The following is a 26321-nucleotide window of genomic DNA, read 5'->3' as shown; positions in this document are numbered from 1 at the left end:
CACATCACTACTGTTGTGGGTTGCCTATAAGCCAGTTCACAGCTATGAGGTGAACTGCCGATACAGTAATTACTAATGGGGCTAATAAACCCCCTCTGATACCATCAGTACCGTTCATAAAACATAATGGTGGAAGACAAACCATACCACGGACGGGGATAGAACCCACGATTGAGACTCTCTGATCGCGGGTTCTATCCCCGCCCGTGGTATGGTTTGGTTGCAATCGTGTCATTTCTATTTCGTGAGTCATAATGGTGGAAGGATCTATCTTCATTGAGTTTGATGTGCCACAGCCAGGGGGAAGCTGAGGGGAGATAAAGTCTTCCCAGATCCACAGAATTTTTATTACATTGATCAGTGACGTTAATTACAGAAATTTCATAGACATATTGAAAATCATACCAAGTTTATATATTGATTTTTTTAACATCATTTGATTTTTAAACATCTCAGATTGAAACTCTGGCTAAGCATCCTTCAAGATTGAAATCCTTGCGTAAGCTACCCATCAGATTAAAATTCTCGCTGCGCTATTGGTCATGGATGTGGCACCCGTCTACTGTATAACACGGGAACACCTGTCATGGATGTGGCACCCGTCTACTGTATAACACGGGAACACCTGTCATGGGTGTGGCACCCGTCTACTGTATAACACGGGAACACCTGTCATGGGTGTGGCACCCGTCTACTGTATAACACGGGAACACCTGTCATGGGTGTGGTACCCATCTACTGAATAACACGGGAACACCTGTCATGGATGTGGCACCCGTCTACTGTATAACACGGGAACACCTATCATGGGTGTGGCACCCGTCTACTGTATAACACGGGAACACCTGTCATGGGTGTGGCACCCGTCTACTGTATAACACAGGAACACCTGTCATGGGTGTGGCACCCGTCTACTGTATAACACAGGAACACCTGTCATGGGTGTGGCACCCGTCTACTGTATAACACGGGAACACCTGTCATGGGTGTGGCACCCGTCTACTGTATAACACAGGAACACCTGTCATGGGTGTGGCACCCGTCTACTGTATAACACGGGAACACCTGTCATGGGTGTGGCACCCGTCTACTGTATAACACGGGAACACCTGTCATGGGTGTGGCACCCGTCTACTGTATAACACAGGAACACCTGTCATGGGTGTGGCACCCGTCTACTGTATAACACAGGAACACCTGTCATGGGTGTGGCACCCGTCTACTGTATAACACGGGAACACCTGTCATGGGTGTGGCACCCGTCTACTGTATAACACGGGAACACCTGTCATGGGTGTGGCACCCGTCTACTGTATAACACAGGAACACCTGTCATGGGTGTGGCACCCGTCTACTGTATAACACAGGAACACCTGTCATGGGTGTGGCACCCGTCTACTGTATAACACAGGAACACCTGTCATGGGTGTGGCACCCGTCTACTGTATAACACGGGAACACCTGTCATGGGTGTGGCACCCGTCTACTGTATAACACAGGAACACCTGTCATGGGTGTGGCACCCGTCTACTGTATAACACGGGAACACCTGTCATGGGTGTGGCACCCGTCTACTGTATAACACGGGAACACCTGTCATGGGTGTGGCACCCGTCTACTGTATAACACAGGAACACCTGTCATGGGTGTGGCACCCGTCTACTGTATAACACAGGAACACCTGTCATGGGTGTGGCACCCGTCTACTGTATAACACGGGAACACCTGTCATGGGTGTGGCACCCGTCTACTGTATAACACAGGAACACCTGTCATGGGTGTGGCACCCGTCTACTGTATAACACGGGAACACCTGTCATGGGTGTGGCACCCGTCTACTGTATAACACGGGAACACCTGTCATGGGTGTGGCACCCGTCTACTGTATAACACAGGAACACCTGTCATGGGTGTGGCACCCGTCTACTGTATAACACAGGAACACCTGTCATGGGTGTGGCACCCGTCTACTGTATAACACGGGAACACCTGTCATGGGTGTGGCACCCGTCTACTGTATAACACAGGAACACCTGTCATGGGTGTGGCACCCGTCTACTGTATAACACGGGAACACCTGTCATGGGTGTGGCACCCGTCTACTGTATAACACGGGAACACCTGTCATGGGTGTGGCACCCGTCTACTGTATAACACAGGAACACCTGTCATGGGTGTGGCACCCGTCTACTGTATAACACAGGAACACCTGTCATGGGTGTGGCACCCGTCTACTGTATAACACGGGAACACCTGTCATGGGTGTGACACCCGTCTACTGTATAACACAGGAACACCTGTCATGGGTGTGGCACCCGTCTACTGTATAACACGGGAACACCTGTCATGGGTGTGGCACCCGTCTACTGTATAACACGGGAACACCTGTCATGGGTGTGGCACCCGTCTACTGTATAACACAGGAACACCTGTCATGGGTGTGGCACCCGTCTACTGTATAACACAGGAACACCTGTCATGGGTGTGGCACCCGTCTACTGTATAACACGGGAACACCTGTCATGGGTGTGGCACCCGTCTACTGTATAACACAGGAACACCTGTCATGGGTGTGGCACCCGTCTACTGTATAACACAGGAACACCTGTCATGGGTGTGGCACCCGTCTACTGTATAACACAGGAACACCTGTCATGGGTGTGGCACCCGTCTACTGTATAACACAGGAACACCTGTCATGGGTGTGGCACCCGTCTACTGTATAACACGGGAACACCTGTCATGGGTGTGGCACCCGTCTACTGTATAACACGGGAACACCTGTCATGGGTGTGGCACCCGTCTACTGTATAACACGGGAACACCTGTCATGGGTGTGGCACCCGTCTACTGTATAACACGGGAACACCTGTCATGGGTGTGGCACCCGTCTACTGTATAACACGGGAACACCTGTCATGGGTGTGGCACCCGTCTACTGTATAACACGGGAACACCTGTCATGGATGTGGCACCCGTCTACTGTATAACACGTGAACACCTGTCATGGGTGTGGCACCCGTCTACTGTATAACACGGGAACACCTGTCATGGGTGTGGCACCCGTCTACTGTATAACACGGGAACACCTGTCATGGGTGTGGCACCCGTCTACTGTATAACACGGGAACACCTGTCATGGGTGTGGCACCCGTCTACTGTATAACACGGGAACACCTGTCATGGGTGTGGCACCCGTCTACTGTATAACACGGGAACACCTGTCATGGGTGTGGCACTCGTCTACTGTATAACACGAGAACACCTGTCATGGGTGTGGCACCCGTCTACTGTATAACACGGGAACACCTGTCATGGGTGTGGCATCCGTCTACTGTATAACACGAGGACACGTGTCATGGGTGTGGCACCCGTCTACTGTATAACACGAGGACACGTGCCATGGGTGTGGCACCCGTCTACTGTATAACACGGGAACACCTGTCATGGGTGTGGCACCCGTCTACTGTATAACACGGTAACACCTGTCATGGATGTGGCACCCGTCTACTGTATAACACGGGAACACCTGTCATGGGTGTGGCACCCGTCTACTGTATAACACGGGAACACATGTCATGGGTGTGGCACCCGTCTACTGTATAACACGGGAACACCTGTCATGGATGTGGCACCCGTCTACTGTATAACACGGGAACACCTGTCATGGGTGTGGCACCCGTCTACTGTATAACACGGTAACACCTGTCATGGATGTGGCACCCGTCTACTGTATAACACGGGAACACCTGTCATGGGTGTGGCACCCGTCTACTGTATAACACGGGAACACATGTCATGGGTGTGGCACCCGTCTACTGTATAACACGGGAACACCTGTCATGGATGTGGCACCCGTCTACTGTATAACACGGGAACACCTGTCATGGGTGTGGCACCCGTCTACTGTATAACACGGGAACACCTGTCATGGGTGTGGCACCCGTCTACTGTATAACACGGGAACACCTGTCATGGATGTGGCACCCGTCTACTGTATAACACGGGAACACCTATCGTGGATGTGGCACCCGTCTTCTGTATAACACGGGAACACCTATCATGGATGTGGCACCCGTCTACTGCATAACACGGGAACACCTGTCATGGATGTGGCACCCGTCTACTGTATAACACGGGAACACCTATCATGGATGTGGCACCCGTCTACTGTATAACACGGGAACACCTGTCATGGATGTGGCACCCGTCTACTGTATAACACGGGAACACCTGTCATGGATGTGACACCCGTCTACTGTATAACACGGGAACACCTATCATGGATGTGGCACCCGTCTACTGTATAACACGGGAACACCTGTCATGGGTGTGGCACCCGTCTACTGTATAACACGGGAACACCTATCATGGATGTGGCACCCGTCTACTGTATAACACGGGAACACCTGTCAAAACGCAAATAAAATACGTACCTCAAGTATTCCTTAAACTGACGACAGTCCCACATGTTCTCGTCAGGCAGTTCTCCGCTCCTCTCGCCGTTCAGGTACTTGCACTGTATAGCGTTGTTACTCAGGTGTATAGCTTCGTTATTCTTCGTCAGGTCGTACTGCTGAGAGCAGAACCTTAAGTAACACTCTCTGTAATAAGTTCAATTGATCAATACCTTTGCAATAGGGTGGTTTGCAATAGGTTGGTTTGCAATAGGGTGGTTTGCAATAGGTTGGCTTGCAATAGGTTGGTTTGCAATAGGGTGGTTTGCAATAGGTTGGCTTGCAATAGGTTGGCTTGCAATAGGGTGGTTTGCAATAGGTTGGTTTGCAATAGGTTGGTTTGCAATAGGGTGGTTTGCAATAGGGTGGTTTGCAATACGTTGGTTTGCAGTAGGTTGGCTTGCAATAGGGTGGTTTGCAATAGGTTGGTTTGCAATAGGTTGGCTTGCAATAGGGTGGTTTGCAATAGGGTGGTTTGCAATAGGTTGGTTTGCAATAGGGTGGTTTGCAATAGGGTGGTTTGCAATAGGGTGGCTTGCAATAGGGTGGCTTGCAATAGGGTGGCTTGCAATAGGGTAGTTTGCAATAGGGTGGCTTGCAATAGGGTGGCTTGCAATAGGGTAGTTTGCAATAGGGTGGCTTGCAATAGGGTGGCTTGCAATAGGGTGGTTTGCAATAGGTTGGTTTGCAATAGGGTGGTTTGCAATAGGTTGGCTTGCAATAGGGTGGTTTGCAATAGGTTGGTTTGCAATAGGTTGGTTTGCAATAGGGTAGTTTGCAATAGGGTGGTTTGTAATAGGGTGGCTTGCAAAAGGGTGGTTTGCAATAGGGTGGTTTGCAATAGGTTGATTTGCAATAGGTTGGTTTGCAATAGGGTGGTTTGCAATAGGGTGGCTTGCAATAGGTTGGTTTGCAATAGGGTAGTTTGCAATAGGGTGGTTTGCAATAGGTTGGCTTGCAATAGGGTGGTTTGCAATAGGTTGGTTTGCAATAGGTTGGTTTGCAATAGGGTAGTTTGCAATAGGGTAGTTTGCAATAGGGTGGCTTGCAATAGGGTGGTTAGTTAATGGAGTTTAAATTCTGTCTACAACAGGCCCCTCAAGGAAGGTTCCTTGATGTTGGTGACGGGATCTTAATTTAGGGAATTGGATCTGTGCTCCAGTTCCCCGAATTAAGCCTGAATGCCTTCCACATCCCCCCCCCCAGGCGCTGTATAATCCTCCGGGTTTAGCGCTTCCCCCTTGATTATAATAATAATAAATAATAATAAGACTGGTTGGATGGTTAATGAGGGTCGTTAAGACTGGTTGATTAGTTAATGGGGTTAATGAGGGTTGTTAAGACTGGTTGGTTAGTTAATGGGGTTAATGAGGGTCGTTAAGACTGGTTGGTTAGATAATGGGGTTAATGAGGGTCGTTAAGACTGGTTGGTTAGTTAATGGGGTTTAGATTCTACCACATGGGGGTTATTAAGGCTGATTAGATGGTTAATGGGGTTAATGAGGGTTATTAAGGCTGGTTGGATGGTTAATGGGGTTAATGAGGGTTATTAAGGCTGGTTGGATGGTTAATGGGGTTAATGAGGGTCATTAAGGCTGGTTGGATGGTTAATGGGGTTAATGAGGGTTATTAAGGCTGGTTGGATGGTTAATGGGGTTAATGAGGGTTATTAAGGCTGGTTGGATGGTTAATGGGGTTAATGAGGGTCATTAAGGCTGGTTGGATGGTTAATGGGGTTAATAAGAACATAAGAACATAAGAACGAAGGAACACTGCAGAAGGCCTACTGGCCCATGCGAGGCAGGTCCAAGTCTCCTACCGGCTTAAGCCAATGCACCCAACCTAGTCAGGTCAGGTCACATTGACTTAAGGGAGGAACACGGCAACCGACCTGTTAGCACAAGCTATCAGGTCTAACTCACACCCACCCACATCCACTCATGTATTTATCCAACCTATTTTTAAAGCTACACAACGTTCTGGCCTCTATAACGGTACTTGGGAGTTTGTTCCACTCATCCACAACTCTATTACCAAACCAGTACTTTCCTATATCCTTCCTGAATCTGAATTTTTCCAACTTAAAACCATTGCTGCGAGTCCTGTCTAGGCTAGATATTTTCAGCACACTATTTACATCCCCTTTATTTATTCCTGTCTTCCATTTATACACCTCAATCATATCCCCCCTAATTCTACGTCTTTCTAGAGAGTGCAGATTCAGGGCCCTTAGTCTATCCTCATAGGGAAGGTTTCTGATACATGGGATCAACTTTGTCATCCTCCTTTGTACATTTTCCAGAGAATTTATATCCATTCTGTAATAAGGTGACCAAAACTGTGCAGCATAATCTAAATGAGGCCTAACCAAGGATGTATAGAGTTGAAGAACAACCTGAGGACTCCTATTATTTATGCTTCTTGATATGAAGCCAAGGATTCTATTAGCTTTATTGCGAACACTTATGCACTGTTGTCTTGGTTTCAGATTACTGCTAACCAGAACTCCTAAATCTTTTTCGCAATCCGTAATATTAAGATCTACATTATTTAGTTTATATGTGGCATGGTTATTGTCCTGTCCAACATTTAGAACTTTGCATTTGTCTATATTAAACTGCATCTGCCACTTCTCCGACCACTGCATCAGTCTATTCAAATCTTCCTGGAGTGCTCGAATGTCCTCGTCAGAATGAATTCGACGGCCTATTTTGGTGTCATCGGCAAACTTGCCGATGTCGCTCTTTATGCCCTCATCTATGTCGTTTATGTAGATTGTGAACAGCAGGGGGCCCAACACTGACCCCTGTGGAACACCGCTCGTGACACTTCCCCACTCTGATTTCTCCCCATTTATGCAAACTCTCTGCTGCCTATTTGTCAACCATGCCTCTATCCAGGAAAAAATTTCTCCTCCTATTCCATGTGCTTTAATTTTCCTCAATAGTCTCTGATGTGGGACCCTGTCAAAAGCCTTACTGAAGTCCATATACACAATATCATATTCATTACCATGATCTACCTCCTCAAATACCTTAGTGAAAAAAATTAATAAATTCGTAAGGCAGGAACGCCCCTTTGTAAAACCATGCTGAGATTCGTTGATTAATTTATGCTTTTCAAGGTGGCTACGAACTGCCTCGGCAATTATTGATTCCATAAATTTTCCCACTATGGAGGTTAGGCTTATTGGTCTATAGTTCGAAGCTAAGGACCTGTCACCTGTTTTGAAAATAGGTATCACATTTGCCATTTTCCACTTATCTGGCACCATGCCAGTTTGTAGTGATATGTTGAAAAGATTAGCCAAAGGTGTGCTAAGCTCCTCTTTACATTCCTTTAGAACCCTTGCATACAGTTCATCAGGGCCTGGGGATTTGTTAGGTTTTAATTTATCTATTTGCCTAAGGACCATGTCACTTGTGACCCTAATAGTACACAGTTTATTATCGTCCTGTTCTACATAATTTATCATTACTGGAATATCGCTGGTATCCTCCTGTGTAAAAACTGAGAGGAAGTATGTGTTAAAAATTCTACACATTTCCTTATCACTGTCAGTGAGCTGACCCGAGGAACTTTTGAGTGGGCCTATCTTGTCCCTGATCTTACTTCTGTATACCTGAAAGAATCCTTTTGGGTTAGTCTTCGATTCTCTTGCAACTTTAACCTCATAATCTCTTTTTGCTTTTCTAATTCCCTTTTTTATTTCTCTCTTTAACTGAATATATCGATTTCTCAATTGCCCCTCTCCTCTTTTGATTTGCCTATATATGCCTCTCTTTTGACCAATCAGATATTTTAATCTATTGTTCATCCATTTAGGATCATTTTTGTTTGATCTGATTTCCCTATTTGGAACATAATTTGACTGAGCAGCTAGAACTATGCCCTGGAAAGCATCATATCGGCAACCATCACCACCTACCTGACCCTTAGTCAGGTCATTCCAGTTCAGCCCACCTAAGTAATTTTTCAGTCCTATGAAATCAGCCAAGCGAAAGTCAGGGACGGAGACTTGATTGCCATTATTAGGGGAATTCCATGATATATTAAAACTGAGTGATTTGTGATCACTTTCCCCAAGCTCATCATTAACCTCAAGATTATTAATTAGTGTTTCCCTACTGGCAAGAACCAAGTCAAGGAGGTTATTTCCCCTAGTTGGCTCTGTCACAAACTGTTTTAAAAAACAATCCTGGATCGTATCAAGAAAGTCACCTGACTCTAAATTTCCTGTCAAATTGCTCCAGTCAATCTGTCTATAGTTGAAATCTCCCATTAGCACAACATTTTCGTATGTAGATGCCTTACGAATTTCGTCCCATAGAAGTTTACTGCACTCCCTATCAAGATTTGGGGCCCTGTAAATCACACCCAAAATTAGTTTTTCTCGGCCCTCGAGAAGCTGTAACCAAACAGATTCAGTGGCTGACGCTTCTAATTTAATATCTTGTCTAACACAACAATTTAAATTGTCTCTGACATACATCGCTACTCCACCACCTTTCCTGTTGACCCTGTCAGTGTGGAATAATTTATAGCCTTGTATGTGACATTCAGAGGGCATCTCTCTATCTTTCAGATTGAGCCAGGTCTCTGTTATAGCAATAATATCTATGTCTCCTGCACTTGCAATTAATCTTAGCTCATCTATCTTATTTCTTACACTCCTGCTATTAGTATAGTAAACCTTAAGGGAGCTAGTCCCTTGCTGCCCTCTGCTGTCCCCCTTTGTTTGCTGACCTGATCTATTGTCTTTATTTATAACTTCATGCTGAATGCCTTTTATACATTTACTGTTTCCAACCCAAGTGTTGCAACCTGCTTGTTTCCCACACACACCCATACCTCTATCTTCCATCAGTTTAAAATCATAGGCATTTCACCAATGGCCTTCTCAATCGAGTCTGCAAGTGCTACCACCCCAGCCCCAGAGAGATGTACCCCATCCCTTGCATACATATCATGTTTGCCATAAAAGTTGTTCCAGTTGTCAATGAATGGGATTGCAAGTTCCTTGCAGTATCTGTCTAGCCAGCAATTTACACCAATTGCCCTAGACAACCATTCATTTCCTACTCCCCTTCTAGGCAAGATGCTACATATGATTGGGATCCCTCCCTTAGACTTAATGAAATCTATAGCTGACCTGTACTTATCTAGCAGCTCTTCTCTCCTACCCTTCCCAATATCATTTCCACCAGCACTGAGACAGATAATGGGCTTGCTCCCATTACCTGACATGATATTATCCAGCCTGTTGACAATGTCCCCAACACCAGCTCCAGGGAAGCACACTCTATCTCTCATCTTCTTATTCCTATTACAAAAAGCACGGTCAATGTATCTTACCTGAGAGTCACCAACCACAAGAATGCACTTACCTCCATTAGCAGGGGCAGTAGTACCCTTACCTTCACTGGCCACTGAAGTACATTCATCCTGAAGAACAGAGAAGCGATTTCCTACCTTCAGATCTTCACTCTTAACTTTCCTTACTCTGATGCGCCTTCCATTACTGTGAACTACTCGCCACTTGTAGCAGGTGCTGGGCTGCACCTCACTGCTGGTAGCCGTTGCTGCCTCCCCAACTACAGCCTCCTCACAGCGAGAGACAGACTGCACCTCGCTGCTAGAAGCCTCATTCCCCACAACTCCAGCCACCTCACACTCTCTCCCAGACCCATTGAGGTGGACCTTCAGCCTCCTAATCTCCTCCTGGAGAAGCAAGATCTCCTCCTTCAACTCTCCAACCTCAATTTTTAAAACACTGCAGAAGCAAGCCATGCTTTGTAACCGTCCACACTAATCCCCAAGGCAGCTCAGGGTCTGTGACCTCACGTGACGACTGACCACTGAGTACTGTATTATATATTAATGAGGGTTATTAAGGCTGGTTGGATGGTTAATGGGGTTAATGAGGGTCATTAAGGCTGGTTGGATGGTTAATGGGGTTAATGAGGGTCATTAAGGCTGGTTGGATGGTTAATGGGGTTAATGAGGGTTATTAAGGCTGGTTGGATGGTTAATGGGGTTAATGAGGGTTATTAAGGCTGGTTGGATGGTTAATGGGGTTAATGAGGGTCATTAAGGCTGGTTGGATGGTTAATGGGGTTAATGAGGGTCATTAAGGCTGGTTGGATGGTTAATGGGGTTAATGAGGGTTATTAAGGCTGGTTGGATGGTTAATGGGGTTAATGAGGGTTATTAAGACTGGTTGGATGGTTAATGGGGTTAATGAGGGTCATTAAGGCTGGTTGGATGGTTAATGGGGTTAATGAGGGTTATTAAGGCTGGTTGGATGGTTAATGGGGTTAATGAGGGTTATTAAGGCTGGTTGGATGGTGAATGGGGTTAATGAGGGTCATTAAGGCTGGTTGGAAGGTTAATGGGGTTAATGAGGGTCATTAAGGCTGGTTGGATGGTTAATGGGGTTAATGAGGGTTATTAAGGCTGGTTGGATGGTTAATGGGGTTAATGAGGGTCATTAAGGCTGGTTGGATGGTTAATGGGGTTAATGAGGGTTATTAAGGCTGGTTGGATGGTTAATGGGGTTAATGAGGGTCATTAAGGCTGTTTGGATGGTTAATGGGGTTAATGAGGGTTATTAAGGCTGGTTGGATGGTTAATTAGGGTTATTAAGGCTGGTTGGATGGTTAATGAGGGTCATTAAGGCTGGTTGGATGGTTAATGAGGGTCATTAAGGCTGGTTGGATGGTTAATGAGGGTCATTAAGGCTGGTTGGATGGTTAATGAGGGTCATTAAGGCTGGTTGGATGGTTAATTAGGGTCATTAAGGCTGGTTGGATGGTTAATTAGGGTCATTAAGGCTGGCTGGATGGTTAATGGGGTTAATGAGGGTTATTAAGGCTGGTTGGATGGTTAATTAGGGTCATTAAGGCTGGTTGGATGGTTAATGGGGTTAATTAGGGTCATTAAGGCTGGTTGGATGGTTAATTAGGGTCATTAAGGCTGGTTGGATGGTTAATAGGGTTAATTAGGGTCATTAAGGCTGGTTGGATGGTTAATTAGGGTCATTAAGGCTGGTTAGATGGTTAATTAGGGTCATTAAGGCTGGTTGGATGGTTAATTAGGGTCATTAAGGCTGGTTGGATGGTTAATTAGGGTCATTAAGGCTGGTTGGATGGTTAATTAGGGTCATTAAGGCTGGTTGGATGGTTAATGGGGTTAATTAGGGTCATTAAGGCTGGTTGGATGGTTAATTAGGGTCATTAAGGCTGGTTGGATGGTTAATTAGGGTCATTAAGGCTGGTTGGATGGTTAACTAGGGTCATTAAGGCTGGTTGGATGGTTGATTAGGGTCATTAAGGCTGGTTGGATGGTTAATTAGGGTCATTAAGGCTGGTTGGATGGTTAATTAGGGTCATTAAGGCTGGTTGGATGGTTAATGAGGGTCATTAAGGCTAGTTGAATGGTTAATGAGGGTCATTAAGGCTGGTTGGATGGTTAATGAGGGTCATTAAAGCTGGTTGGATGGTTAATGAGGGTCATTAAGGCTGGTTGGATGGTTAATGAGGGTCATTAAGGCTGGTTGGATGGTTAATGAGGGTCATTAAGGCTGGTTGGATGGTTAATGAGGGTTATTAAGGCTGGTTGGATGGTTAATGAGGGTCATTAAGGCTGGTTGGATGGTTAATGAGGGTCATTAAGGCTGGTTGGATGGTTAATGAGGGTCATTAAGGCTGGTTGGATGGTTAATGAGGGTCATTAAGGCTGGTTGGATGGTTAATGAGGGTTATTAAGGCTGGTTGGATGGTTAATGAGGGTCATTAAGGCTGGTTGGATGGTTAATGAGGGTCATTAAGGCTGGTTGGATGGTTAATGAGGGTCATTAAGGCTGGTTGGATAGTTAATGATGGTCATTAAGGCTGGTTGGATGGTTAATGAGGGTCATTAAGGCTGGTTGGATGGTTAATGAGGGTCATTAAGGCTGGTTGGATGGTTAATGAGGCTGGTTGGATGGTTAATGAGGGTCATTAAGGCTGGTTGGATGGTTAATGAGGGTCATTAAGGCTGGTTGGATGGTTAATGAGGGTCATTAAGGCTGGTTGGATGGTTAATTAGGGTCATTAAGGCTGGTTGGATGGTTAATGAGGGTCATTAAGGCTGGTTGGATGGTTAATGAGGGTCATTAAGGCTGGTTGGATGGTTAATTAGGGTCATTAAGGCTGGTTGGATGGTTAATGAGGGTCATTAAGGCTGGTTGGATGGTTAATTAGGGTCATTAAGGCTGGTTGGATGGTTAATGAGGGTCATTAAGGCTGGTTGGATGGTTAATTAGGGTCATTAAGGCTGGTTGGATGGTTAATTAGGGTCATTAAGGCTGGTTGGATGGTTAATTAGGGTCATTAAGGCTGGTTGGATGGTTAATGAGGGTCATTAAGGCTGGTTGGATGGTTAATGAGGGTCATTAAGGCTGGTTTGATGGTTAATTAGGGTCATTAAGGCTGGTTGGATGATTAATGAGGGTCATTAAGGCTGGTTGGATGGTTAATGAGGGTCATTAAGGCTGGTTGGATGGTTAATGAGGCTGGTTGGATGGTTAATGAGGGTCATTAAGGCTGGTTGGATGGTTAATGAGGGTCATTAAGGCTGGTTGGATGGTTAATTAGGGTCATTAAGGCTGGTTGGATGGTTAATGAGGGTCATTAAGGCTGGTTGGATGGTTAATGAGGGTTATTAAGGCTGGTTGGATGGTTAATGAGGGTCATTAAGGCTGGTTGGATGGTTAATGAGGGTCATTAAGGCTGGTTGGATGGTTAATGAGGGTCATTAAGGCTGGTTGGATGGTTAATGATGGTCATTAAGGCTGGTTGGATGGTTAATGAGGGTCATTAAGGCTGGTTGGATGGTTAATGAGGGTCATTAAGGCTGGTTGGATGGTTAATGAGGCTGGTTGGATGGTTAATGAGGGTCATTAAGGCTGGTTGGATGGTTAATGAGGGTCATTAAGGCTGGTTGGATGGTTAATGAGGGTCATTAAAGCTGGTTGGATGGTTAATTAGGGTCATTAAGGCTGGTTGGATGGTTAATGAGGGTCATTAAGGCTGGTTGGATGGTTAATGAGGGTCATTAAGGCTGGTTGGATGGTTAATGAGGCTGGTTGGATGGTTAATGAGGGTCATTAAGGCTGGTTGGATGGTTAATTAGGGTCATTAAGGCTGGTTGGATGGTTAATGAGGGTCATTAAGGCTGGTTGGATGGTTAATGAGGGTCATTAAGGCTGGTTGGATGGTTAATGAGGCTGGTTGGATGGTTAATGAGGGTCATTAAGGCTGGTTGGATGGTTAATTAGGGTCATTAAGGCTGGTTGGATGGTTAATGAGGGTCATTAAGGCTGGTTGGATGGTTAATTAGGGTCATTAAGGCTGGTTGGATGGTTAATTAGGGTCATTAAGGCTGGTTGGATGGTTAATTAGGGTCATTAAGGCTGGTTGGATGGTTAATGAGGGTCATTAAGGCTGGTTGGATGGTTAATGAGGGTCATTAAAGCTGGTTGGATGGTTAATTAGGGTCATTAAGGCTGGTTCAACATATAAACTAGGCCTTAAAGTGATGTAACAGGATATATACACTAAGACATATACATCTCTCAGTGTATATATTCTGTGATGTGTATAACCAAAATTTTGTAAAAAAAAACTACGTATTGTGTGAAAAGAATTGTCATTATTATAATTATTATTATTATTATTATTATTATTATTATTATTATTATTATTATTATTATTATTATTATTATTATTATTATTATTATTATTGTTATTTTTATTATTATTATTATTATTATTATTATTATTATTATTATTATTATTATTATTATTATTGTTATTTTTATTATTATTATTATTATTATTATTATTATTATTATTATTATTATTATTATTGTTGTTATTATTATTATTATTATTGTTATTATTATTATTATTATTATTATTATTATTATTATTATTATTGTTATTATTATTATTATTATTATTATTATTATTATTATTATTATTATTGTTATTATTATTATTATTATTATTATTATTATTATTATTATTATTATTATTGTTATTATTATTATTATTATTATTATTATTATTATTATTATTATTATTATTGTTATTATTATTATTATTATTTTTATTATTATTATTATTATTATTGTTATTATTATTATTATTATTATTATTATTATTATTATTATTATTATTATTATTATTATTATTATTATGAGGGTGTTCACTCCAGCCTCACACTGTGTTCACTACAGCCTCACACTGTGTTCACTACAGCCTCACACTGTGTTCACTCCAGCCTCACACTGTGTTCACTACAGCCTCACACTGTGTTCACTACAGCCTCACACTGTGTTCACTACAGCCTCACACAGTGTTCACTACAGCCTCACACTGTGTTCACTACAGCCTCACACTGTGTTCACTCCAGCCTCACACTGTGTTCACTCCAGCCTCACACTGTGTTCACTACAGCCTCACACTGTGTTCACTACAGCCTCACACTGTGTTCACTACAGCCTCACACAGTGTTCACTACAGCCTCACACTGTGTTCACTACAGCCTCACACTGTGTTCACTACAGCCTCACACTGTGTTCACTACAGCCTCACACTGTGTTCACTACAGCCTCACACTGTGTTCACTACAGCCTCACACTGTGTTCACTACAGCCTCACACTGTGTTCACTACAGCCTCACACTGTGTTCACTACAGCCTCACACTGTGTTCACTACAGCCTCACACTGTGTTCACTACAGCCTCACACTGTGTTCACTACAGCCTCACACTGTGTTCACTACAGCCTCACACTGTGTTCACTACAGCCTCACACTGTGTTCACTACAGCCTCACACTGTGTTCACTACAGCCTCACACTGTGTTCACTACAGCCTCACACTGTGTTCACTACAGCCTCACACTGTGTTCACTACAGCCTCACACTGTGTTCACTACAGCCTCACACTGTGTTCACTACAGCCTCACACAGTGTTCACTACAGCCTCACACAGTGTTCACTACAGCCTCACACTGTGTTCACTACAGCCTCACACTGTGTTCACTACAGCCTCACACTGTGTTCACTACAGCCTCACACTGTGTTCACTACAGCCTCACACAGTGTTCACTACAGCCTCACACTGTGTTCACTACAGCCTCACACTGTGTTCACTACAGCCTCACACAGTGTTCACTACAGCCTCACACTGTGTTCACTACAGCCTCACACTGTGTTCACTACAGCCTCACACAGTGTTCACTACAGCCTCACACTGTGTTCACTACAGCCTCACACTGTGTTCACTACAGCCTCACACTGTGTTCACTCCAGCCTCACACTGTGTTCACTCCAGCCTCACACTGTGTTCACTACAGCCTCACACTGTGTTCACTACAGCCTCACACTGTGTTCACTACAGCCTCACACTGTGTTCACTACAGCCTCACACTGTGTTCACTACAGCCTCACACTGTGTTCACTACAGCCTCACACTGTGTTCACTACAGCCTCACACTGTGTTCACTACAGCCTCACACTGTGTTCACTCCAGCCTCACACTGTGTTCACTACAGCCTCACACTGTGTTCACTACAGCCTCACACTGTGTTCACTACAGCCTCACACTGTGTTCACTACAGCCTCACACTGTGTTCACTACAGCCTCACACTGTGTTCACTACAGCCTCACACTGTGTTCACTACAGCCTCACACTGTGTTCACTACAGCCTCACACTGTGTTCACTACAGCCTCACACTGTGTTCACTACAGCCTCACACTGTGTTCACTACAGCCTCACACTGTGTTCACTACAGCCTCACACTGTGTTCACTACAGCCTCACACTGTGTTCACTACAGCCTCACACTGTGTTCACTACAGCCTCACACTGTGTTCACTACAGCCTCACACTGTGTTCACTACAGCCTCACACTGTGTTCACTACAGCCTCACACTGTGTTCACTGCAGCCTCACACTGTGTTCACTACAGCCTCACACTGTGTTCACTACAGCCTCACACAGTGTTCACTCCAGCCTCACACAGTGTTCACTACAGCCTCACACTGTGTTCACTACAGCCTCACACTGTGTTCACTACAGCCTCACACAGTGTTCACTACAGCCTCACACTGTGTTCACTACAGCCTCACACAGTGTTCACTCCAGCCTCACACTGTGTTCACTACAGCCTCACACTGTGTTCACTCCAGCCTCACACAGTGTTCACTACAGCCTCACACTGTGTTCACTACAGCCTCACACTGTGTTCACTACAGCCTCACACAGTGTTCACTACAGCCTCACACTGTGTTCACTACAGCCTCACACTGTGTTCACTACAGCCTCACACTGTGTTCACTACAGCCTCACACTGTGTTCACTACAGCCTCACACAGTGTTCACTACAGCCTCACACTGTGTTCACTACAGCCTCACACAGTGTTCACTACAGCCTCACACAGTGTTCACTACAGCCTCACACTGTGTTCACTACAGCCTCACACAGTGTTCACTACAGCCTCACACAGTGTTCACTACAGCCTCACACAGTGTTCACTACAGCCTCACACTGTGTTCACTACAGCCTCACACTGTGTTCACTACAGCCTCACACTGTGTTCACTACAGCCTCACAGCCTCACACAGTGTTCACTACAGCCTCACACAGTGTTCACTACAGCCTCACACAGTGTTCACTCCAGCCTCACACAGTGTTCACTACAGCCTCACACTGTGTTCACTACAGCCTCACACTGTGTTCACTACAGCCTCACACTGTGTTCACTACAGCCTCACACTGTGTTCACTACAGCCTCACACTGTGTTCACTACAGCCTCACACTGTGTTCACTACAGCCTCACACTGTGTTCACTACAGCCTCACACTGTGTTCACTACAGCCTCACACAGTGTTCACTCCAGCCTCACACAGTGTTCACTACAGCCTCACACTGTGTTCACTACAGCCTCACACTGTGTTCACTACAGCCTCACACTGTGTTCACTACAGCCTCACACTGTGTTCACTACAGCCTCACACTGTGTTCACTACAGCCTCACACTGTGTTCACTACAGCCTCACACTGTGTTCACTACAGCCTCACACTGTGTTCACTACAGCCTCACACAGTGTTCACTACAGCCTCACACTGTGTTCACTACAGCCTCACACTGTGTTCACTACAGCCTCACACTGTGTTCACTACAGCCTCACACTGTGTTCACTACAGCCTCACACAGTGTTCACTACAGCCTCACACTGTGTTCACTACAGCCTCACACTGTGTTCACTACAGCCTCACACTGTGTTCACTACAGCCTCACACAGTGTTCACTACAGCCTCACACTGTGTTCACTACAGCCTCACACTGTGTTCACTACAGCCTCACACTGTGTTCACTACAGCCTCACACTGTGTTCACAACAGCCTCACACTGTGTTCACTACAGCCTCACACTGTGTTCACTACAGCCTCACACTGTGTTCACTACAGCCTCACACAGTGTTCACTACAGCCTCACACAGTGTTCACTACAGCCTCACACTGTGTTCACTACAGCCTCACACAGTGTTCACTACAGCCTCACACTGTGTTCACTACAGCCTCACACTGTGTTCACTACAAAGTGAACACACAACCGTACAGAGTACATACATTACTGAACTCAATACTGTTTTACATCACATTTTAGTGGTCGTTAAGCATAGTGTTCACAACACAAGATTTCTGTTCATGTCTGAGAACACTGGAGAACTATAGTGAACATCCATGGTACAGTAGGAGGTACATTGCAGGAAACACCGATATAATGTTCAGTAACATGATTCCTTGTGTAGACTCGTAAGAAATCCTTAGTACCCACACATTCAACATTTTATGAATATATATATATATATATATATATATATATATATATATATATATATATATATATATATATGTGTGTGTGTGTGTGTGTGTGTGTGTGTGTGTGTGTGTGTGTGTGTGTGTGTGTGTGTGTGTGTGTGTGTGTGTGTGTGTGCATATATATAATGTATGTGTAGTCTCAATAGTAGACATCTTATACAGATAACCGGCACATAAGAACGTAAGAATGGAGGAACACTGCAGAAGGCCTACTGGCCTACTGGACCATTAGCTAGTTAACTTAATAATTACCTGTAGACCCATACATGGAGAGGATTCCAGTCAGTAACCATAAACCACTGACGGATGTCGAACTTCGTGTTGTGGATGAGTAGCGGCCTCTCTGTCGGGAACACTCACGTCAGTAAGAAACAGTTGTTTTTCAGTGTGTGTGTGTGTGTGTGTGTGTGTTTTGTGTGTGTGCGAGTACACGTACATCATAAGTATGTGTACATGTACAGTTACCTTCCTTATATAGCTGCTCTCTATAGTGTGATTGTGTTGCAAATGATTGAGAAAAATTTTTTTATTTCCAGCAGTAGATGGTTCAACTTATACATACCATAGCTGACACCAGTGACATATTATATAGAAAGTTCCTGGTTATGTAGAGCATTTCCTGCAATTTAGGTTAATTTTGTCCCCAGGATGATACCCATACCATTCACCTAACACCCAGGTACCTATTTACTGCTAAGTGAACAGTGACAGCAGGTGTAAAGTGACTAACACCCAGGTACCTACTTACTGCTAGGTGAACATGGACAGCAGGTGTCTAAGGAAACACGTTTAAATGTTTCCACCTATTACAACCCTGGGTTGTAATATGGGGGCCTGTCCGAGAGCTGGAGCTGGACTTAGAGAAACGGTTGAGCTTAGGGTGAAGCTCGTAGCAGGAACATTGTGCAGCTTGTTGTCTGGCTTTGCATTAGCTTTGCCTACGCTTTACAAATTTTGCGTGTCAGTTACTGTTATGATCAGCCTTGCTATTGTGTGATCGTTCAACAGCTCGCTACTAGCTTGTTCGGTGTGCTCGCTTCGCTACGGTCAATCTTCTAGAACAGTGTAGCTGTCTGGCATTGCTTTACAAATTTTGCATGTCAGTTGTTACTAGCCTGTTCGGTGTGGAGAATTTTGCAGTCAGCTTTGCTTGTATGCGTATTCTGCAATCTTACTGTGGATAGCGAATAACTTATGCCACCTAGACGAGTCAGACGTCTGGTGTCGGCATATACTTTGCATAACCTACCTAAATTGTCCCTACAGCGTTGTTGGCAAATTGCTCGTTCCATTGGCATTAAATACAAACGCACTCTCACAGCTGCTCAACTGCGTTCACTGATTGCTGACAAACTTATAGTAGAAGAGATCGCACATCAGACTCCTCCCTCTACGGGAGCTGGGGCAAAAACTACTATGTTCTCGCAGGAGGAAGATGATACACCTACGGAGCAAAATGGTCAGTATAGTGCAGCTGGGTTGTCTCAAGGTGAATCAGCGTCGTTGGCACTTGAGCTGGCAAAAATCAATCTTGAGCAAACTAGGGAACAGAGAGCTTTCGCAAGGGAAGAATTTGATAGGGAAAGAGAAAGGAGGCAGTTTTCGCATTCTGTAAATAATTTTAGTTTACAGAAAGTAGTACAGTTTGTTCCCCGCTTCAATGAGGCCGAACCAGAACAATTTTTCGAAAGCTTCGAAAATCAGGCTCGAGACTTGAGGTGGCCAGAACAGCATTGGGCATCGTTGGTTCATACAGCATTATTGGGTAAGGCACAGGAATTTACGTCAGTATTAAATGACGCTGAATTTTCTGATTATCAAGTAGTGAAGACCACAGTGTTGGGAGCATATACATGTATCCCAGCCAAATATAAAAAAAAATTTAAGCTGGGCAGACGACAGCTTGGTCAATCCCTAGTGGACTTTGTGAGACAGCAAACCAAAGCTTTTACCAGCTGGTATAAAGCAAGTGGTGTCTCTACCTTTGAGGATCTGGTACAGCTTATTCTGATTGATAACCTGCTGGAGTCTGTGGGACCAGAGGTTCGAGTCTTTCTGCAGGATCGTGACTTAACCACTGCATTGGAGGCAGCCAGGTTGGTTGATACCTTCGAAACTAACCGCTCCTTGTCCGAGCGGTCCCATCTCTCTTTTCAACAGCCTGGCATGAGCAGAGATCGTCAACCTTGGAGAATGAAGTGCCAGCCGGAGGGAGAACGTCTACGTCAGCCAACTAAGTCACCTGGTGAGCCACGCTTCTCAACTTATGGTCCACCTGCGGAGAGGCAAACTACTCATGGTGCATCTCGACAACAGTATCCAGAGAGACACCAGCCAGAACGACACCATTTGCAACGTCAGCAGGGAGTAAAGGGCAAGCCTGTCGTCTGCTTCCTTTGTAACAAAGTAGGTCATATCCGTCCCAACTGCCCCCACAAACCCCCACTTTCTTTGCCGGCAATATATTTAATTCTGAGTGAGTATGGTTGCAGTCTTAGCGTCCAGTGCATGAGCCTTGTGTTGTGGTTCTTCATGGCTTGGAGATATACTAGAGGATTGTGATCACTGTAGACTGTGACCACCTCGCGCTGGTACTGGCTTTGAAGCATTTCGATGTTATGTGGGCCAGACATCGCAGGTGGTCACAGTCTACAGTGATCACAATCCTCTAGTATATCTCCAAGCCATGAAGAACCACAGCACAAGGCTCATGCGCTGGACGCTAAGACTGCAACCATACTCACTCAGAATTAAATATATTGCCGGCAAAGAAAATGTGTTGGCGGACTCTTTATCTAGAGTCTAATATTTTTATTTATTTAGGTTAGGATGTTATATTATTTGTGGTAACCCCTTTTCACGCTCTTTTTTTTATCCCCTGGTGTGGGGTTTTTTTTTAGTGAGGGTTTGCGGGCTACCGTCCGCCTGTATCTTGGACCTATGCTAGCCTGACTGACTGCTGTCTCACTCTGAGTTTAGGGTTTGGCTTTTTGTCACGAGAAAAGCTGAGCTCTATCTAAGAGTTGGATGGTGGAGAGGAAAGGCGGTCCCATTATTTTGTGCCATGGCGGCACGGTTACCACTGGGAGGTGGCAGCCTAATCCTGAGCCTTCTCGGGGTGTGGGTGTGGCATGCAAAGAGTACGTAACCTTTATTCAGCGCATGTACACAGCCTCATTTACAGGCTATCTCCCCCAACCAGCGAACCAGGTTGCTAAGAGTTGATGATGGGGCCCCGTCGTTCAACTAGTGACCAGGTTCTAGCCAATAAGAAGATGGTTTTGGCAATCGCAGAGGTTATGTGGGTACCACTCTCCTGTCTGCCCTTGTCATTCCCATTCTAGAGCTGGTTGAAGCACGGTCTGCTATCTTGTGGCTTCTATTTCTGCCTTGCTTACCGTGGAGTGCACTGTACTTATCACTGTACATAGTGTACCGGGGATCGAGCCACTGACCTCAATGTGTGATGCGAGTGCGCTACCATCCAAGACCGACTATCATATGCTATGAGCACCTTTCCACAGTTATTCATCTCTGAATGCACTTTTCAATCCCACTTGTGGGTTTAGCACTTACTTTGATTGTAATAATAATTTTAACCTGTGGATCGAGCCACACAGTACTTTATGTAGACAAATGGTTCAGAAAACCCACAAATTGGTAAATTAGACACCTGTACAACACTTGGGTATATTTATTGACTAAACGGCTCGCCTACACAGCAGGCTTCATCAGTATTTAAGACTCCGTTCTCGTGATTCAGCTTCACATTGTTCCAGACCATGGTGCTGGGCTCTTCTCCAGGCTGAGGGACTGACCACCTTGTTCCAGACCATGGTGCTGAACTCTTCTCCAGGCTGAGGGACTGACCACCTTGTTCCAGACCATGGTGCTGAACTCTTCTCCAGGCTGAGGGACTGACCACCTTATTCCAGACCATGGTGCTGAACTCTTCTCCAGGCTGAGGGACTGACCACCTTGTTCCAGACCATGGAGTTGAACTCTTCTCCAGGCTGAGGGACTGACCACCTTGTTCCAGACCATGGTGCTGGACTCTTCTCCAGGCTGAGGGACTGACCACCTTGTTCCAGACCATGGTGCTGAACTCTTCTCCAGGCTGAGAGACTGACCACCTTATTCCAAACCATGGTGTTGAACTCTTCTCCAGGCTGAGGGACTGACCACCTTATTCCAGACTATGGTGCTGAACTCTTCTCCAGGCTGAGGGACTGACCACCTTATTCCAGACCATGGTGCTGAACTCTTCTCCAGGCTGAGGGACTGACTACCTTATTCCAGACCATGGAGGTGAACTCTTCTCCAGGCTGAGGGACTGACCACCTTATTCCAGACCATGGTGCTGAACTCTTCTCCAGGCTGAGGGACTGACCACCTTATTCCAGACCATGGTGCTGAACTCTTCTCCAGGCTGAGGGACTGACCACCTTATTCCAGACCATGGTGCTGAACTCTTCTCCAGGCTGAGGGACTGACCACCTTATTCCAGACCATGGAGGTGAACTCTTCTCCAGGCTGAGGGACTGACCACCTTGTTCCAGACCATGGTGCTGAACTCTTCTCCAGGCTGAGGGACTGATCACCTTGTTCCAGACCATGGTGCTGAACTCTTCTCCAGGCTGAGGGACTGACCACCTTATTCCAGACCATGGTGCTGAACTCTTCTCCAGGCTGAGGGACTGACTACCTTATTCCAGACCATGGAGGTGAACTCTTCTCCAGGCTGAGGGACTGACCACCTTATTCCAGACCATGGTGCTGAACTCTTCTCCAGGCTGAGGGACTGACCACCTTATTCCAGACCATGGTGCTGAACTCTTCTCCAGGCTGAGGGACTGACCACCTTATTCCAGACCATGGTGCTGAACTCTTCTCCAGGCTGAGGGACTGACCACCTTATTCCAGACCATGGTGCTGAACTCTTCTCCAGGCTGAGGGACTGATCACCTTGTTCCAGACCATGGAACTGAACTCTTCTCCAGGCTGAGGGACTGACCACCTTGTTCCAGACCATGGTGCTGAACTCTTCTCCAGGCTGAGGGACTGACCACCTTGTTCCAGACCATGGAACTGAACTCTTCTCCAGGCTGAGGGAATGACCACCTTGTTCCAGACCATGGTGCTGAACTCTTCTCCAGGCTGAGGGACTGACCACCTTGTTCCAGACCATGGTGCGGAACTCTTCTCCAGGCTGAGGGACTGACCACCTTGTTCCAGACCATGGAACTGAACTCTTCTCCAGGCTGAGGGACTGACCACCTTGTTCCAGACCATGGTGCTGAACTCTTCTCCAGGCTGAGGGACTGACCACCTTGTTCCAGACCATGGTGCTGAACTCTTCTCCAGGCTCAGGGACTGACCACCTTACATCCTTTCTTCAAGGTTCTTGGACTGATAATATCATCTTTATTTCCCTACTGGACCTGCAACCCCTGTATGAAGATTGGGAAAGGGCAAAGAAGACCGCAGACGGAGTACAGTCTAGGGGGCCAGAGCCTACAAACCTCACTTAAGGAAAAGGATCTTGGGGTGAGCATCATACCAAACACATCTCCTGAGTCGCACATCAACCAAATAACTGCTGCAGCATACGGGCGCCTAGCAAACCTAAGAACAGCATTCCGACATCTTATGTATTTGAGTGAGGCAGCTTGCTGTGAGGGCGAAACGTTTCATCAATAAAGATACCCAACTGTCGTGTTTTAGTTATCAAAACGGGTATATTTACTAGCTAACAATGAAGCACATAGTGACCTGCCTAACATACAATTCAGCCCCTAAGAATCACCAGGGTCAGGGCCCAGGAGCTACAACAAATTAGGATCTTTTGCCCATAAGGTATTTAATGAAAGTTTGGGAATAAATCTTTAAATTCAACTCTCATTATTTACACTCGTGTGGAAGCATATTGGCCCATTTCTGGGGTAATTCTATGGTGATTTTTTCATTTATGGGTCGTGTGCCAGGCAGAGATAATGGGTAGAGGCAGAGATAATGGGTAGAGACAGAGATAATGGGTAGAGACAGAGATAATGGGTAGAGACAGAGATAATGGGTAGAGGCAGAGATAATGGGTAGAGACAGACATAATGGGTAGAGACAGAGATAATGGGTAGAGACAGAGATAATGGGTAGAGGCAGAGATAATGGGTAGAGACAGAGATAATGGGTAGAGACAGAGATAATGGGTAGAGACAGAGATAATGGGTAGAGGCAGAGATAATGGGTAGAGACAGACATAATGGGTAGAGACAGAGATAATGGGTAGAGACAGAGATAATGGGTAGAGGCAGAGATAATGGGTAGAGACAGAGATAATGGGTAGAGGCAGAGATAATGGGTAGAGACAGAGATAATGGGTAGAGGCAGAGATAATGGGTAGAGACAGAGATAATGGGTAGAGGCAGAGATAATGGGTAGAGGCAGAGATAATGGGTAGAGGCAGAGATAATGGGTAGAGGCAGAGATAATGGGTAGAGGCAGAGATAATGGGTAGAGACAGAGATAATGGGTAGAGACAGAGATAATGGGTAGAGACAAAGATAATGGGTAGAGGCAGAGATAATGGGTAGAGACAGAGATAATGGGTAGAGATAGAGATAATGGGTAGAGACAGAGATAATGGGTAGAGGCAGAGATAATGGGTAGAGACAGAAATAATGGGTAGAGACAGAGATAATCGGTAGAGACAGAGATAATGGGTAGAGATAGAGATAATGGGTAGAGACAGAGATAATGGGTAGAGGCAGAGATAATGGGTAGATGCAGAGATAATGGGTAGAGACAGAGATAATGGGTAGAGACAGAGATAATGGGTAGAGACAGAGATAATGGGTAGAGACAGAGATAATGGGTAGAGACAGAGATAATGGGTAGAGGCAGAGATAATGGGTAGAGACAGAGATAATGGGTAGAGACAGAGATAATGGGTAGAGACAGAGATAATGCGTAGAGGCAGAGATAATGGGTAGAGACAGAAATAATGGGTAGAGACAGAGATAATGGGTAGAGACAGAGATAATGGGTAGAGACAGAGATAATGGGTAGAGACAGAGATAATGGGTAGAGACAGAGATAATGGGTAGAGGCAGAGATAATGGGTAGAGACAGAGATAATGGGTAGAGACAGAGATAATGGGTAGAGACAGAGATAATGGGTAGAGACAGAGATAATGGGTAGAGGCAGAGATAATGGGAAGAGACAGAGATAATGGGTAAAGACAGAGATAATGGGTAGAGACAGAGATAATGGGTAGAGACAGAGATAATGGGTTGAGACAGAGATAATGGGTAGAGACAGAGATAATGGGTAGAGACAGAGATAATGGGTAGAGACAGAGATAATGGGTAGAGGCAGAGATAATGGGTAGAGACAGAGATAATGGGTAGAGACAGAGATAATGGGTAGAGACAGAGATAATGGGTAGAGGCAGAGATAATGGGTAGAGGCAGAGATAATGGGTAGAGACAGAGATAATGGGTAGAGACAGAGATAATGGGTAGAGACAGAGATAATGGGTAGAGACAGAGATAATGGGTAGAGACAGAGATAATGCGTAGAGGCAGAGATAATGGGTAGAGACAGAAATAATGGGTAGAGACAGAGATAATGGGTAGAGACAGAGATAATGGGTAGAGACAGAGATAATGGGTAGAGACAGAGATAATGGGTAGAGGCAGAGATAATGGGTAGAGACAGAGATAATGGGTAGAGACAGAGATAATGGGTAGAGACAGAGATAATGGGTAGAGACAGAGATAATGGGTAGAGACAGAGATAATGGGTAGAGGCAGAGATAATGGGAAGAGACAGAGATAATGGGTAAAGACAGAGATAATGGGTAGAGACAGAGATAATGGGTAGAGACAGAGATAATGGGTAGAGACAGAGATAATGGGTAGAGACAG

At 45.3% G+C, this 26321-nt stretch overlaps 1 protein-coding gene across 1 annotated transcript in view; it reads right to left on the bottom strand.

Annotated features, from left to right (window-relative positions):
• The window catches only part of LOC128698320 (tubulin glycylase 3D-like), a 129753-nt gene that overhangs the window by 17038 nt on the left and 86394 nt on the right, over positions 1 to 26321 (bottom strand). Inside the window, exons 7-8 of the mRNA XM_070104433.1 lie at positions 18648 to 18738; positions 4437 to 4604 (exon numbers count right to left, since the gene is read on the bottom strand). Of these exons, the coding sequence (XP_069960534.1) occupies positions 4437 to 4604; positions 18648 to 18738 (259 nt within the window). The remainder of the gene's footprint in view (positions 1 to 4436; positions 4605 to 18647; positions 18739 to 26321) is intronic.

Source organism: Cherax quadricarinatus, chromosome 92 (assembly GCF_038502225.1).
Source record: "Cherax quadricarinatus isolate ZL_2023a chromosome 92, ASM3850222v1, whole genome shotgun sequence".
In the NCBI taxonomy this organism is placed as follows: Eukaryota; Metazoa; Arthropoda; class Malacostraca; order Decapoda; family Parastacidae; genus Cherax; species Cherax quadricarinatus.
This window is presented reverse-complemented; position numbering and strand designations above follow the sequence as displayed.